The sequence below is a fragment of the Marmota marmota genome, unplaced genomic scaffold, assembly GCF_001458135.2.
Source record: "Marmota marmota marmota unplaced genomic scaffold, marMar, whole genome shotgun sequence".
In the NCBI taxonomy this organism is placed as follows: Eukaryota; Metazoa; Chordata; class Mammalia; order Rodentia; family Sciuridae; genus Marmota; species Marmota marmota.
The window spans coordinates 2,370,974-2,389,205 of record NW_026000174.1 but is presented as its reverse complement, the minus strand read 5'-3'; the positions used below and the strand labels follow the sequence as shown (position 1 = coordinate 2,389,205).

The 18,232-nt window shown below is 36.9% G+C and overlaps 1 protein-coding gene across 2 annotated transcripts in view; it reads left to right on the top strand.

Annotated features, from left to right (window-relative positions):
- Positions 1–4,764: 4,764 nt before the first annotated feature.
- The window catches only part of Tmem135 (transmembrane protein 135), a 261,641-nt gene continuing 248,173 nt past the window's right edge, over positions 4,765–18,232 (top strand). The window contains exons 1-2 of one of the 2 annotated variants that reach the window (XM_048787924.1): positions 4,765–4,927; positions 9,898–10,003. In XM_048787924.1, the coding sequence (XP_048643881.1) occupies positions 4,914–4,927; positions 9,898–10,003 (120 nt within the window). In that variant the 5' untranslated portion in view covers positions 4,765–4,913. Of the gene's footprint in view, positions 4,928–9,897; positions 10,004–10,055; positions 10,160–18,232 lie in introns of those variants that run through there. The other variant, XM_048787939.1, reaches the window with a different exon arrangement.

The following is an 18,232-nucleotide window of genomic DNA, read 5'->3' as shown; positions in this document are numbered from 1 at the left end:
GACTAATAATTGAAATGGATTACTGGGTGGTAACTGTATTAGGTGGAGCATGTCTAGAGGAAGTAGGTCACTTGTGTGTGCCTGTAGGGATTATATTTTGCCCCTGTTTCTCTCTCTCTCTTTGCTTTTAGGCTGCCATGAGCTGAGCAGCTTTCTTCTGCCACACTCTTCTGCCATGATGCTCTGCTTCGCCTTAGCCCAGATCAATGGAGTCAGTTGTCTGTGGAATGAGCATCTGAAACCATGAATCAAAAAAAAACTTGTCCTCCTCTGAGTTGTTCTTGTCAATATTTTGGACACAGCAATGAAAAGCTGACTAATACACTGCCTCAGAATTTAATATAATGAACAGCACTTAGAAGGTGTTCAATTAAGGGGCTGGGATATAGCTCAGTGGTAGAGCATTTGCCTACTGTGTGTGAGGACCTGGTTTGATCCCCAGCACTAGAGGGAAAGAAAAAGGTGTTCAATTGAAATGTTTGTTTCTCCAGCCTTTCCTAAAATACAAGTTTAAGATCTGATGAACTCCAAACATGGCTACTATCGATAGCACCTGAAGAGGTATATAAAAACACAGATGCTGATACTCCTCTCTAGCTATTTGCAATACAAATCTCCAGATGATTTTTTTCTCTTCATCTTCTCTCTTACCTTTCCTTAATTTTCCATTATGAGCAATTCAATCCAAAGTCATTAGCTGGACCTGAACAAGGTAGGCATCTATATGATGGTGGGGAAGGAGACTCAGCATGGGGTGACAAAGCCTAAGCTAGGTGAGGAGGTTATGGGTGGGAAAGGTATAGAGGATGGAAGTCAGAGCCTGTGTAGAGTAAGGAGGGCATTCATACAGAAAGTGATGCAGGGGTGGCCTGAGAACCACAATGGTTTCAGAGCCTGATGGGTTTAGAAGGATGAGGTAGTTCAAACAAGATGAGGGTATTTCTATGCAGCAACATTCTGCTTGAATATGATGGTAAAGTCCCAAGCTGGTAAGAAGGGTATCTTCATGGATATTGGGGAACAAGTGAGATAAGATTAGCAAATAATTTATTGATGAGCATTTCCTTACTGTTGGAGAGTTACAAATGTGGAGAAGGAGAAAACTAAGATGACTCTTCTGATCTTGGAATAGAATGGGAGGCTTATAGGGTTTTCAATATAGAAAGATACAGAAGTAAATATAGATAAAGATGCATATGTATAAAAATCTGCATATCTATATCTCTATCTATCTAGATTAGCGCATATATATATATATATATATATATATATACACATACATATAGCATTGTCTACTTGAAAGGTTGCTGAAACAACAGCACCTCAATAACATGGGGCATACCTAGCATCTACTATCTTGATTTCTGTATACTTCACAAAAAGGAACCCGAGTTCTCTGAAGAATTAGTGGATTCTAGTGCTGGGACAGTGAAAGCAAAGAAAGAACTTGGACATCTTGTGCCAAAAGCCAGGCTGTTCAAAGAATAATAGAGGTATGTCTAAAGTTCCCAAACAGTAGCTTAAAAGAGCTTCCAGTAGTCAGAGTTGGGATAATTTGAGCATCAAAATGAGTAATGATATTAATGTACTATAACCCATTAAATAAAATAGGAATCCATGTGGGATTCTAATATAAATGAGTTGAAAGTTTGATGACAAACAATGTGTTTCCATAGTCTTAAGGTTCTTTCCCATTGAAAACATATTAATTACACAGGGAAAAGGAGTGACTTAATAATGGAGAAGCCTGACAGACGCCATTTACCAAGTAGCCAGAGTACCCATAACTAGCAATGAGACAAATCAAAATTGTGTGCCATCTGATAGGATGCAATGGCATTACTTCTATGTTATTCTTTTCAGAGATACATAATCAGAATCTAGGGTGAGGAAATTTTTGACAAACAATTTGAAGGACTATAATTTTAAAATGTCAATGTCATGAAAATCAGTGAAAGACTGAGGAACTGTTTTCAGAGTGAAAGAGACTAAAGAGACATGACATAAATACAACATATGATTCTTTACTCTGCTTTTACTATAAAGGATGTTGAGGGAGCAATTTATAAAACTTGAATTGAGTTCGAGGAGTAAAGAGTAATGAAGTGTTGATGTTAATTTTCCTAGGTTAGATGGTTTGTTATTGTTGCTACGTAAGGGAATATTCTTATTTATAGGAAATACACTATTTGAAAATGTTAGGGTACCATGCCAACAACCAACACTTAAATGTTCAGGAAAAAAATGTTACTTACAACTTTTCTGAAAGTTTTATTTCAAAATAAAAAGTAAAATAAAATAAAATTTCAAGGCATCTGTGGGACTTAAAAGTTCTTCAGGTTATTCCAATAACTCAGGCTTGAAAACTACTAGGTTTTAACAATGTGAATGTATCCTTATATTTAACTTGGGTTTTCTCTCTACATATTAATTCTTTCATCATATGAAGTGTTTAGAAAAACATGAATTCCTTGACCTAACCTGAAATTCACTGAATCAGAATCTCCAGAGGTAAAGCATGTATATTTTTATTTATAATAAGTAGTTCTTGGGGCTGGGGATGTGGCTCAAGCGGTAGCACGCATGCCGTAGCGTGCTCGCCTGGCATGCGTGCAGCCCGGGTTCAATCATCAGCACCACATACAAAGATGTTGTGTCAGCCTAAAACTAAAAAATAAATATTAAAAAAATTCTCTCTCTCTCTTTCTCTCTCTCTCTCTCTCTCTCTCTCTCTATATATATATATATATATATATATATATATATACATACACACACACACACACATATATATGTAGTTCTTAGTGGCCTGGGGTTGTGGCTCAGAGGTAGAACGCTCACCTAGTATGTGCGAGGCACTGGGTTCGATTCTCAGCACCACATAAAACAAAATAATGACATTGTGTCCACCTCTAACTAAAAAATAAATTAAAAAAGAATAAGTAGTTCTTGGGATCAGAGAAGTTTGGGAAACACCACAATTCATGATGGAGGTAAATGAACCTTTTGTCCAAAGCATGTAAGCAGTGGGTGAAGAAAAGAAACTAGGGAATTAAATTTGTGCATTGAGGAATATTAGTTGACAGAGCAGAGTTAGACACCATCTGCAGATGGTCTGCAGTTTCCTGGCTCCTTGTGGAAGCTGGGAAGGTCTCTGTCCTATGCACTCAGGCTGGAACCAGCAGGGTTTTAGGCAGAGGAAGTTTGGTGAAGCTAATTAGATTTGAGAGGCCATCTCAGCTTGCCGCAAAGTTTGTGCAAGCTTCAAGACTTGACTGCCAGCCCTTCTGGCTAGCACAGGCTTGTATTCCTTGCTTGGCTCTGAAGGCCCAGATTATTCTGCATCCTACGTAATGCTGAATTTTCACTCATGTGTCTGGCAGCTCTATGGGATGTAAACCAAAATGTGTATAAACCATTTTAAGGTGTGATTAGCAAATTTTCAGTTATTCATTTTATACGGAAATAAACAACTGCTGTTTTTTTGGTTAAAGTGTGTGTGTGTGTGTGTGTGTGTGTGTGTGTGTTGTATTAGGGATTCAGTCTAGCTTAACCACAACCTCATCCCTTTTTAAAATTTTATTTTGATATGGGGGTCTCACACTAAGTTGCTGAGGGTCTTGTTAAGTTGCTGAGGCTGGCCTTGAACTTTCCTCCTGCCTTAGCCTCCTGAGTCACTGGGATAACAGGTGTGTACTAGTATGCCAGATTCTTGGTTAAGATTCTCAAGCCATCCTAGTCCCCAATTTTTTTTTTTTAATTCATAAAGTGATCTGTAATGAGGGACTGGGATAGTAGCTCAGTGGCAGAGTACTTGCCTGGCACATATGAGGCACTGGGTTCAATCCTCAGCACCACATAAAAATAAATAAATAAAATAAGGGTATTAGGTCATCTACAACTAAAAAATTTTAAAAAATCTGTTGTGAGGATTATAGGTGAATGTTAATAACAGACATAAACACTTAAAAGAATATTTAATTCAACAAAATAGCAATTATTATTGGTACTTTTGCTGCTGTCATTACTCTTTATGCAATTGTCAATTCTTCTTACCTTTTCCTGTTACTTCTCCTTTCCCACCCCCCTTCCAAATGCATTATCTTCTTCTATTATCAACTTTCCTAAACTACTAATAACCAATAATGTAAAGACATAAACATCTAAATAACACTAATTTAAAATTTTTAAAAAAATATTTATGTTTTAGTTTTTTTTTTTTTAGGTGGACACAATATCTTTATTTTATATTTATGTGGTGCTGAGGATCAAACCCAGTGCCTCATGCTTGCTAGGCGAGCACTATACCACTGAGCCATAATTTTTAGCCCTAAAAATTTAATTATACTTTTTATTTTACAAGAAAAAAAGTACTATTTCATGCCTGGCATCTACCTGGATTTTGTCTTTACCTGGGATGCAAATATGATTTTTGAAATACAGACTCCTAAGAGCTCATCATCTGGCAGGAATGTTAGAGTAGGTATTGGTTAAGTACATGCTTCGAGATTTGCAAACAGCCTTTCATTCTCTTTGGTGGCAGGATGTGGGGTGGGGTGTGTCTCACCCCTTTACTAGTTATGGTATTTTGATAGGAAACTGTCATTTGAAGTAAAAGAGTCCTCTTTTCTTTCTTTCTTTTTTTTTTTTTTTTGGTGGGGGCATTGAACCCAGGGGCACTTTACTACTGAGCCATATCCCCAGTCCTTTTTTTATTTTGAGAGAGGTTTTGCTAAGTTGCTTAGGGTCTCACTAAGTTGCTGAGGCTAGCCTCGAACTTGCAATCTTACTGCTGCAGTCTCCTGAGTCACTGGGATTACAGGTAGTTCCTTCATTTCTGAGAATCAGAAACAAGGACTTGCCTGGCTCTCTGGCTGACTGACCTCCACTGAGATGGCAAGTGAATACAGGACATGGAAGGAGACATGTAAGTAAAGATTGGGATGAGGCACTGGAAACAGAGGCTGCTGTGGAGGGAAGAAAGGGTGTTATGGTTTGGATGTGAGGTGTTCCCCAAAAGTTCATGTTTGAGACAATGCAAGAGGGTTTAGGGGGGAAATGATTAGATTATGAGAGCCTTAACAAAATCAGTGAAGTAATTCCTTAATGGAGATTAATTGAGTGGTAACTGAAAGTAAGTAGGGTGTGGCTGGAGGAGGTGGGTCACTGGGGTGTGCCTTTGGGGGTATATATTTTGTATCTGGCAAGTGGAATCTTTCTCTGTCTCTGCTTTATGGTCATCACGTGAGCTGCTTCCCTCCACCACACTCTTCCACCATGATGTTCTGTCTTACCTCCAGCCATTAGGAATGGAGCCAGTTGTCTATGGACTAAGACCTCTGAAACTGTGAGCCCCCAAATAAACTTTTCCTTCTCTAAAATTGTTCTTGTCAGGTCTTTTAGTCAAAGCAGTGAAAAGGATGACAAAAACAAAGGGAAACTAGTATGATTAAGAGGCAATAGGGGATTGATTGTTGGTGGGACTGTGCAAAGTGGTTGAGGACCCAGAGTCTAAAATCAAAATGCTGAGATTAATATCACATCCCTGCTCACCTTTGAGCCTGGGCAAGTATCTTGTTTATGAGTGCCCACATTTTCCTCATTATTAAAATAGTGATAGTTATATGCTCTCTTTACAGGGTGGTGTGAGAATTAAATGCTCAATAAATATTGCCCCACTTTACTTCCATGAAATATGTCTAGGATGATGATTGTTGTGTTCATTATAGTTAGCCATGAGAGATAGCACAGGAAGGGGCCATGTGACCTGGCTACATGAGGGACACAGGCAACACATTGCTGTTCCACAGCTCTTTGTTCTGCCTCCAAGAGAGCAGGAAAGTTATTTGCCTTGCTCTAGCTGCCCACAACAGCTAGAATAGGCTCACATTGCAAAAACTCAGCAGATACTTCTCAAATGGATAAGGAATTAATGCACACCCAGAATGTATCTAAATCCTTTATTCATCAGATAAACTCCTACTACTTTTTTTTAAATTATTTTAGTCGTAGATGGACAATTTGTTTATTTATTTTATAGAGTGCTGAGGATCAAACCCAGTGCCTCACACATGCAAGGTAAGCACCGTACTGCTAAGCCACAACCCCAGCCACACTTCTTAAAGACTTATTTCAAGTCCTTTCAATCTATCTTGGCTTATTCCTCCAGAACCCAAAGAAAATTTAGGCACAGTCTCTGCCTTTATGTATCCGTACATCTTACATATCACTTTTATTTAAATTTCCTTATTTGTCTTTCCCATTACACAGGAGAAATGACAAAGGCAAGGATTGACTATTTTAACCTTTGGTAAAAGAATACCATGCAAGGGATTAATTTACACTTTTATTTCTGCTTGGAGAGACCTTGACAATGTGTTATTAAGAGACAAAAGCTATAGTCTCTTAATAGTCTCTTAGGAGATAGCAGGCAGAAATCCTGGGATATGGAGTTTGGGATCCATGGCAGACTTTCTAATCCTGTTGCCAAGGAAGGACCTTTGGTGTCTAAGGGTCAAGACAGAACTTCTTTTGGTAGTCATTTTAGCTGAGGGCATAAAAGGACCTATTGTCTGGGAGAGGAATGAAAATAGCACTTTTGTATTTTATGGATGAAATGCAGAGTGGGCTGGCCTCTAGTTTTGAGGTTTGTAAAGTTCCAGCATCTGACTGGTCTGAGTGCAGCATCCCAGAACTGAAGGCAGAGCTTGAGGGAGAATGGTTGTATGTGACAGAAAGCGCTGAGTGCTAAATGCTACAGATGCTAAGATCCAGAAGGGCATTTTCAGTTAATTATGGCATTAAGAGAATGGTCTCTCATGAAGCCACCCTCCATCAAAGTAACTATTAGCCAGTGCAGTGAGCACTCTGCAGCAGCTACAGGGCCAGGCTGGCAGTGGGAGGGCAACTTCCAACAGCAACACTACACTGCATCAAGGAATAGCAGTGGATGCTACCAGAACTGAGCTTGAAGTAAAAGTCAAATGGACCTCCAAATTGAATAGTGTTCCCCCTTTAGTGTTCTCAGGATACTTAAGAAACTTAGAAGAGAAAGGGATCTCAAGAGAGTGTCACCAGATTCTCCACTAATCTAATATGAAGAGACAAGACATTTTTCATTTAATTAGAAAAACTGAATATATCATCATAGCTTACATCATAGCTTCAACAGAAGTGCTTTGGTTTCTCCCATATTGCTTGGGATATGGTGTGATGGGATTATAAAGTGATCAATATGAGCAATAATGGTGGAATGTGATGGACATCATTATCCAAAGTATATGTATGAAGGCATGAATTGGCATGAATATACTTTGTATACAACCAGAGAAATGAAAAGTTGTGCTCTATATGTGTAATAGGAATTGTAATACATTCTGCTGTCATTTGTTGAAAAAAAAATCAATAAAAATAAAATTAAAAAATAAAGTGTGATCAATATGGTTTCCACAAATCGGGTTGGGAACCTACTTAGTCCTCCTTTTATATTCCTCAGGGCATAGAAACAGGTTATTAAAGTAGAAAGACTACATTTTATAGTGTATTCTAGATACATGCTGCCAATCTACCTGCACCCCACCAGACCATGATTAAAGATGAGGACAGGTTTATATTGAATGCCCAAATTACTATCATTTAAACTTCATCTCATCTGAGAACAGGAAGTCATGTCTTTTATGAGGCTTCTCTGTATAAAGTAGGTCTTTCCTCCTCCTGGTCATTCACATGTTCCACAAATCCATACTGCTGTAGCCACCCCCGTGGTTCTAGATTGCTCATCAGAGCTCAACTACCTCACCTCCTTCGAACCCAGGGTTGATTTTTATCAAGCTGTCATGGTCTCAGGGGAAAAGGAAGGGCTTTTCTTCTTTTTACTAAATGTTCTCAAGGGTATATACAGACCCTTCCTTTAATTTCCCACAGCATAATGAGGTCCAGGCTATAATATTTAGCAAAATTTTACAGAACATGTAAGGATATAAGAAAGGGAGTTATAAAACTGACAAATTTAAAAATGACTTCCAATTCTGAATGCTTCAGTCCCCAGGCCAAGTCACAGGCTATCATAAGATCTTGGAGGATGCCTCTCTGCCTAGTTCCCAAGAATAGGTTTCCTGACAGGGTTTGCTTTCTTCTCCCTTTGGGGGTGACCTCCAGTGAGTTAGTTCACTCTACTAAAAGGTCCAACTCTCCAGTATGCCCAGGAGAAGCCACATTTCTCCCTCTAGTTTCTCTAGTCTCAGTCCTGCCTCTCCTATTCTCATTTCCTGCCCACTTCCTCTGGGGTAACTCCAGTCTTCCCTCATTCGTGGGGTCTGCCCTGTCTCTGCGGCTTCTGAGGGACTTCCACATTAAAACAACATTTCCAATGGGGCACGTTCTCCAAAGTCTGCATTTGAGTATTACTACATGTGAGATAATAGTAGGCCATCTTTTTTGCACAAGGAGGCCTCGTCCAGCACTTCATCCAGCATGAACTCAAAATCAGAACCGTAGTTTCCCTAATAGTCCTAAAGTCTTCACCTCCAATCTCCTGTAAGAAGGTATTTCAACAGGAGCCACAAGCATTTCCTCTAAAATAAATAATACTGTACAGGCTGGGGTAGTCTACATCCACACTGGAAACATTTCTCCAAAGGCAAAGTAGCTGTAGGATGTATCTATGACCAAAATAAATATAATTTTTAATGTTATTATGCAGAGAAGTTTACCTCTTTGGAGATGTAGCTGTCAAACATGCGTAACTAACTTGGCCCACTTAGATAATTTCCCTAAACCAATTATAAATCTGCTTCAAGATGAATAAAATTTCCATCTCATGCAAAAACTACTAAAATTACAACTTTGAGCCACAGTCCTCAGCCCAAACTTCAAAAATCTCAGGCCCATTTTCAGCCAGGGTTCTAGTTAGAAGCGCTGTATGACTATCTACCCTAGCACTCTCTGTTTTTCTTAAGGGTAAGTCTAACCTCTAAGATAAGGACAGAAGGAAAATTGTGGACTTCTTCCTAGAGGGCATAACCTTTTCCCTACCACATAAATATGGAACTAATTTTGATTTCTTTTTGTTGAACTATAGATACCTGGCTTGTTAACAATAATTCAAAAAGACTTTTAAAAGGTTAAAAAATTGTTAGCCAAATTGTGAAATTGTGATTCTTTAGGGATTCAATTTCTGTAGTCATAGGTCATGCAGATTTAAATGAACTTGGAGGTGTATATTTTAGAGGGTGTAGGTTGTGGAGACTGTCAATTCTGATAAATTGAAAAAAAAGTTGGATTTTTCTCAATACATTTCTGAATAGACTTTAGAATTTTACAATTAACCACAGCTGGCACATGCTCACATGTTTATTTCCATTTAAATTGGCCATTAGCTCAAACAATAAAAATAGATTTTTGCCTATCATAAATTTAAAAATTACCAATGGGGAATGACATTTCAATTCTTAAAATACAATTGGATATATAGTAGACAGAAAGGAGGCAAAGATAAATTTCTGTTTTCTTTTCTTGCCTCCAGTTCTATTCGTTCAAGTATTTATTGACTTCTATGTGCCAGGAACTATGCTGAGTCCTGCAGTTGCTAGCAAGATGAAAGCTCTAGTTTCTCTAGTCTCAGTCCTGCCTCTCCTACATGTCTTTTGTCACCTGGCCAGGATAGATGGAGATGAGGGAGAAGGCAGGAAACTGTTCACTAAAATATTATAATAAAAAGACTTCTCAGGGGGCTGGGGATGTGGCTCAAGCGGTAACAGGCTTGCCTGGCATGCGTGGGGCGCTGGGTTCCATCTTCAGCACCACTTAAAAATAAAGATGTTGTGTCCGCCGAAAAACTGAAAAATAAATATTAAAAAATTCTCTCTCTTCTCTCTCTCTCTCTCTCTTAAAAAAAAGACTCTTCTCAGATGATAGCAGAACTATGGTGGAAGCACACAGAAGAGCAGCTAACGCTACCCACAAGGCTTCTAAGAGAAGCTGCATTCGAAGTGGACCTTCAAAGGTGAATAGAAGGTCATGAAAAGAAGGGGAGAGGAATTAAGTATTTATCTGATGTTTGTCTTCCTACCAGATCAACTTCAAGTCTTTCATAGATAGAAAATGGGTCTTGCTCAGTTCCCTATTCCTGACATCCAGCTCAGCACTTGGAACGCATCAGGTATTTTAAAATACTTGTTGACCAACAGATTGAATGGTATTTCAGGCGAAAAGAAGCACATATACAATAACAAAATAACACAATTATTTTTCCTGACTGTGCTTATAATCTTTGTCCTATTAGCTTCTACAAAGGAAAGAAATACATCTTAAAAGAATTTAAAAAGGACAGGCCTTGTAGAGAAACCAGAAGACCTGCATTCTAGTTCCAGCCCTGTTATTAACTAGCTACATGGCTTTAAATAAATGTTTAGTCTATATACCCTTAGTTTCCTTGCTTATAAAATAGTCTTTTAAGGGTATACTGTTGCAAGAAAAAAGGAAAGAATGAGGGGGGAGGAAGAGAAGACTAATAGAAGAGAAAAATATTGCACTGATTTTTTTCTTATTTTTCTAAATTCGAAATTAATACTTGCATCCCAGCTTTAAGTTGGCAGACTTCATCCATACAATCACTTCATCAAAACTGTAACACTGACAAAAAGATATTAAAAATGTTCAGGAAAGGAACTCCCCTTGGATCAGAAACTGATTAAATGAGAAACCAGATCAATGACCTGTGGCTGTTGCTCTTGGTCTTGAGTAGCCCTTAGGTGGGGCCTTGGTCTCTCTAGCAAAAGAGGTAGACAGGAAGATAAATTTGAATGAAAAGATAAGCAGAAAGGAGATTATAGAGACTTTATCATTAATTTAATGCAGGCATCTAAAAAATGCTTTTGGGTCACAGATCTCATTGGCAATAGAGGGACGACTATAGATCCCTTCTCAGTATATACTACACTTAAATGTATAAAATAAAATACATAATATTATAAAATCAATTATATTGAAATACAGTTATCAAAATGTTAAAATATTGTGATGCAATAGCAGACAAATAAGAGCTGACTGCGCTTTACATTATTTTTGAGATCTGCCATAATTATAATATAATATGAAAATATTTATAGTTTCTATTGGTGAAAATGTCACAGGCACTGCCAATACTACTGTGGTTTGTTGTCTACATCCGGATTGTGGAAAATATATCAGTTAGAGGGTTAGTGAAAACTAAAATGTAACTGTAATGTTAGTGAAAATAAAATTGTGATTGTCCAAGTTCATAGATTCTCTTAAATTCTATTCATAGTCTCATAGGTTAAAAAAACTCTGGTCTAACAGAATTTCTGGAAAATTACCCAAGAACAGATGAGATGCAATTTTCGACTTTTCAAAACTGAGATTAGATATTATGCTTCAAATTTTAAAAGTTCACTTAATACTAGCAAATAAAAAAAGAAAGAAATATACCTTGAAACATAGAGTAAGACGTTAGAATATTAGAGATAAAGAGAAAATCCTAAAAACCAGACAAGTAGAAAGACAGATAACCTACAAAAGAAGAAAAATGAGAAACATTTGATATCTAATTAGCAAATTCTATGCAAGAAAACAATAAATACTTTTAAAATGCTGAGGGAAAATTTACTTTGAATCTATAATTCTATAGATAACCAAATTTATCTTTAGTTTAAATGAAGTGAGAGTAAATTAATATTTTTGGATATTTAGATACATAACAATTAGCACTTAGGAACTAAAAATAAATTCTAGTGAGAAAAAAAAATAGTATAGAAGGAAATGTTAGAATGCCAGTATAATATATCCTAGCTGGAAAAAATTATGTAGCATAGTAGTATATAAAGTGAAAGGTGAAAGGTGAAGGGGCTCTGCTTCATCCCTTTATTGTGTATTCCCACATAGCTTTTTCAATGATTATGTAAACAAGTACACAATTACGTATACATGCAATACCTTTTATTATTTAAGCAAAAATTTGCTCTGTATAAAAGAGCTTGTGCTCTTTTCCCCTTTCAATATAACATTATGAACACCTTCAATACTGGCATACCTTACTATTTCTAATATCTATATTCCATAACATGAATGTATCATAATTTATATATGTCCATTTACTATGGACATTTAGATTTTTACATTTTTTTCTCTTATAAAAATGCTTGGAAACAAAACAATGCTTGGTAAATTTTTTTTTGTCTTCATTTCTGTAGAACAATGACCTAGAATTAGGATTACTGGATCATAGGATATGTACCTTCAAAATATTGATAGATCCTGCCAACATAATTCTAATAATATTGCTAACTTACAGGTAGACTCAAAGAATATAATATGCAGTATTTCAAAGAAGGAACTCTCCACACATGAGAATAGACACAGAATTTGGTCGAGTTTTTTTTTTTTTTTTTTAAGAAAGAGAGAAAATTTCCATTATTTTGAGTACATAAGACAGATGGCTTTGTCCTCCAGACCATGTGGAAGATAGTTTCTCCAAAAGATTACATACTAATCTTAAGAGATTTAATATGCAAGGAAGTCTTGTTCAGTTAGGTCTTATTCTGTTAAAATCAGATTATCAAATAAATTCTTCAGATAATTTTATCTTTACAAGATTATCTCAATGAGAAATACTTCTACCTTTGTACTTGATTCTAACCATAATGCAACACTGATTTATACCATGAAATTGAAAATATCCTTGATAAAAGTATCTGCATCATCTTAGAATTTGTAATATGCAGTCATATGACTTATGAGCATGTTTAGACATGTATTTAAGATGTTATGAAAACATATTGAAAATTTTAGAAAAAATATAAAGCATTCATTATTTGAATCTTCAAATGAAAATATAACTATAGAGGGTTAATTACAAAGGTACATTTTCAAATTTTTTTTGCAAATACTTGAGTATACCTATATAGTAGATACTGGGCTAGGCACTAAAAACATTGCATTGATTTTGGAGGAAACTGTAGTTTTGAAGAAGTTAATGATTTGCATTTATATCAGTTCTCTAAAATATTTTAAGCAAAAATATATATCCATTTTGCAAATGGATAGTGTAAATTGTAGAGACAAACAATAGCATTTATTTTAAAATGTTATATTGACAATATAGTATGAGAACCATCTGCCACACACACACATAAAAAAAAATGCAAGAGATGCTCTCTGCCTTCAAAGTATCTTTTACCTTCAAAGCAGCTTTTTTTAATTACCAGAGTTCTAAAAAATGTTGAATGAAAGCAGTAGAACCCTCACAAAGAATATAAACATGCCTGTTCTACATACATGTCATTCATGGTTTCCCAAAGTAAATGTGAAATGTTAGAAAAATGAGGCATCTGATCAAAGAAGGTCACAGAGGTGTAGCAATAAGAACAGAGAGGACATAGCTAACTCCCAGAAATGTTTAAGAATTACAATATGGTCAACAAGTAGCACATTATAGCTACAATTGTGAGTGGATTCAAACAATGCAATTTAAAAGGGCAACAGGCAGAACATATTTTGTATTATCTACAAAAATAATTATCATTTATTAGAAATAATAACATTAAGGATAATTGAAACCCAAAGTGGATGAGAAGATAATCAGAATTTATCTATTTTCCATGAATTCAAGGGTCCAGGCCCAAGTAAATTACATCAGTTATATATCATAGAACTATAAGAACTTGCAGATATTGTGGAACTCTAGGGTTTATGGATAGTTTCTGTTCCTGGACAGTTTGAGAGGACAGAAACTTGAGGTTAGGATAATATTGCCATAATATGGACCCCCTGAACAAAAATAAAAGATCATTGCTAGAAACTACAGACTGGAGTGATAAATCAAAAATTCTATACTGGAGGCATTAATTTGTTCCCTCAAAATATAGTAGTTCCACACTTGTGTGCTAGGTGCTGAGGGAAAATAAAATGATGAGAAATAGGGCATAGATTCTTCATGAGAAGACCTGAGATAGTTCAGAAAGTAAAACAAACAAAAAAAATAGCAAATAAATAAGAAAATTTAAGTTGTAAATATTCTTGAGTCCTGCTTTTTAAAGAGTATAATGTTTTATATTTTTTCTCTATAAAGGCTTTCGTTTATTTATTTTTTAAATATTAAATGTGTTCTATGTACAAGAACTGTGGTATGTGGTACAGAAGGTAATGAGGATGAATCAGATGTATATCTTGTCTTCAGTGAACTTATGATAAGAGGAAAGTTTATTAAAAATACAAAGTTATGTGATGATGATCAGCTTATATTAGTTCATTCGTAACAGGCTATCAAGTTGCATATTTAGTCACTTTGAACAGGAAGATAACACAGTCCAAAAGGGTGAAAAAGAATCAGTTGAGAAGATTAGTTGGTTGTGTTACAGGTAGGCTGATGGTGGGAATTGATGTTTGTGGCTGAGACAGTGCTAAATCTCATTTCATCTTCCATTTAAGGGTGCAGAGAAAGACTACATTTCCTGGTTTTCTTTGAAGATAGATTGAGGTTAAGTGACTAGGTTCTGGAATGAGATATCAAGCAGAAGTAATATACATACCACTTCAACACTGGCCTTTAAAAGTAAAAACAATTATCAATATCTATTAAAGTTAAACATATGGTTGTGCCATGAACTAAAAACTTCATTCTTAGATGTATGCACAAGACAAACAAGATAGATACATTTTCTATTTTTTCACCTACAAAAGACTAAAGATCATTGCTGGTTTATTCATAATAGCCCCAAACCTGAAACAACTCAAATGTCCTAAAATGTAAAAATTGTGCTGGATTCATACAATAGAATTTTACACAGCAATAAAAACAAATGACTGATAGCGGCATACAGTAACATACATTAATTTTGTGTGAAGGAAGCTAGATACACACAAAATTCAGTTTATGCTTCCATTAATATAAATTATAAAATCAGGCAAAATGAAGCAATGGGTTAGAAGACAGAATAATGGTTGTATAATCTGGGGATGTGCAAAAGAGAAACTTCAGGGCTGAAGAAAATTCTCTGTTTCTATTTGAATAGTAGTTTTAGGAAATGAAAGGAAATGAAAAAAATCAGTCTGTACACTTACATTTTGTGTATGCTACTGTGTACAACAACTAAAAAATTATGCATGCACACAAAAAGATCAAGCAAGGAAAAAAAAAAGAGTGATCCATTAAAGGTCAATAAAGATGGAGGCCTTATACTGGAATCACTATTTAGAGGAAAGTTGCCTAGAAGAGCTGACCAAACTTCTTTGGACTTAATGTAAATAAAAAACACCAATCCTTTCTTATCTTAAGCTCTCTGAGATTTAGGGTGCATTTAGTATCTCAGCACAGCCTAACCTTTCTTGGCTAATATTCTATTCATATCCTACAATCTGTCAGGGCTGGTTTTGGCAGTACATCAAGGGAGACTATCTCTCACAGACTAAGTGACACAAAAAACAAATATATAATGAATGCCTAAATCACAATGTCAATTCAGTGAGTGACAAGGAGGAAAAAACCCCACAATTCTCATAAACTTGGGTATCTGGTACCATGATCTAGTTCCCCTTTCCCACTTCAAACAGACCAGCCTGGGAAGTCAAACCATAAGGAAAGTCTGTTTAATGCACCTGATCTCAGAGTATTACATTCGTCAAATGTTTAGCTGGGCGTGGTGGCACATGCCTGTAATCCCAGATGAGGGAGGCTGAGGCAGGAAGATCGCAAGTTTAAAGCCAGCCTCAGTAATTTAGTGAGACCCTAAGCAACTCAGTGAGACCCTGTCTCTAAATAAAAATACAAAGAAGAGTTGAGAATGTGGTTAATTCCCCCTGGGTTCAATCCCCAGTACTTAAAAAAAAAAAAAAGTTTTAAGGACATCCTTCCAAGAAAGCCCAAAACTCTGTTACATAATGGTGATAGTCAGTAAGTCTAGAATATGGAGGTCCTTGGGTGATAGTTCTCACTCCCAAGTCTTGCCTGAATTGTCCCAGTGGTTCTTCTTCCTCCCCCGCCGCCTCCTCCTCCTCCTCCTCCTCCTCCTTCTTTCTTCTTTTTTTCTTGATTATAATTCCTTCAGCACACTTTTCTTCTTTAGACAGGTTATTGAAAAAGTCTGACTTTTTAGACAGATGTAGCTGGCTTCTGAGGCACTCTTTTTATATATCTCCTCTTACCTATTTTGATTTTAAATTTTTTCCTCTAAAATAATAATCAAGAACATCAAATAAAGACACTGAAAATTCTATGAAGTATACTTGAATATTTTATAAGATTATTTGAGATGATTTTGTGCAACCCTTGAAGGCTTGAAGTGAAGAAATTATTATCAGAGGCTAGAGAAAAAGGGATCTTTGCTATGTAGTAGAAAAAAGTTTGCTAACATTGTTGCCTGCTGAAATGTGGAAAAGAAAACATATCTAAGAAACTGGCACATTTGGTTAAGGAAATTTCCAGGTACAATATTGAAAATGCCAACTGATTTTTTAATACTATGTATGATTAAATAGAGAGAAATGAGATACAAAAGAAACCATTCACTTTTAAAGCATAATTTGGATAAAATATCAAGAATTTAGGATCTTTGGGTTAAAAAATAACTGATTTTTATTCCCAGCCTCTACATTGTAAAAGATTCTGAAATTAATGCATTACTTTAAGGACAAATTTAAATCCAGGATATAGCTCTAAGACCCTTTGTTAAGACTTGAAAAATTTAAAACTGTTCTTCCTAGAACCTTTAGTCACACAAGAGGCTTTCTGAGTATATCAAAGGCATTTTCATAAGATTCTTGGCTCTAAACCAAAAATAGAAAATATATGTCTCAGAGATTTATGGGTGTGGCTGCTTTCTAATGATGTATATTATAGTTTGATATATAAGAAGTCCCTAAGTTTTAAAGAGAATTGTATCAGCAGAGGTACTGCCTGTTTGGATTGGAAGGGCATATCTTTCAGTACACCAGCTTTCTATGTTTATGTGATAAACATTTATATTTACATCTTAAAAACTGAATAGAATGTTTTAAATGAGATGAGGTGTGAAAAAACCCTAAAGTTATATTGTAACAAAAAGAGTCTCATATGTAGCTATTTTGTAAAGTTTGTCTATTTTCAACAAAGGGAATATGTTGAATGTTAGTGGGATTAAGTGTTATACTGAAGTATGAGTAATAGTTTCTTACTGTGCTTGTAACTGGAACAAATTTCTACAATGGTTGCATGTAGATCTGAACAAATACAGTGTTATGAAGTCTTCTGCCTATGATCTTAAGAACTCTTCATTCTTTTTCAATGATATCTTCAAAGCCAGAATATTACAAGAGCAACAAATTTTTGCTTAGCATCTCTTCAAACTTCAAATCCACCGCACATTGACAGATTTGTTTCTTTCTCTCACTGTACATCTTTGGAGAAACCCCTTTATTCACCTTGTTGAGGAACTCTAAGACTTTTTTTCTTAATTTAAAAAAGAAACAATGACACCGGTCAGACCACAGAGGAGGCCAGCAGCCACCATGTTGGAAAGCTGACGTCACCATCCCTGTTTTCGACTGACCGCAGCTCATTCAGCCATAGAACAGGTAATTTCAGGCTGCCATTCGCCTGCGGCTTGCAGACAGATTGCTAGGGTTCAGTGCCTGGGTGCTTCTTAGAACCTGATCTTATCGGAGCGAACACCGAGCGCGGGGCGGCCGAGTTCCGGCTCCCGGAACCACCCTGGCCCAGGACTGCGGAGCCTGCGGAGGCTGCTTCTTGGACCCTGCTCCTATCAGAGCATACACCAAGCACTAAGCGGCCGAATTCCGGCTCCCGGAACTGAGCCCGCGGGGACTGCTTCTTGGAGCCTACTCTTATAGGAGCTTACACCGAGCACGGAGCGGCCGAGTTCCGGCTCCCGGAACTTCCCTGGCCCGGGGCTAGGAGCCCGCGGAAACTGCTTCTTGGTCCGGGTCCTGCTGAGGGCTGGTCAGGACTCACCCATTGCTTTGGTTGCCCGGCAAGGGGAATGAAATGCTGCCATTCGCATAGGATACCAACATGGCAGAGATCTGATGTCATCAGAAAGCGGCGGAGGAGAGAACTTCATCAATACCAGCGGCGACATAAACAGTTGGTCTCCTGGTAGGGGGGGTGAGGCACAGACACCTGAGTCTCCTCAATTTGTCGTCGAGCCAGAGGGGAGGAGCCGGGCCGCCGCCAGCACCCGGAGCAGGCCCAGCGGCTCGCCAGCGTGGTGACCGCGTGACC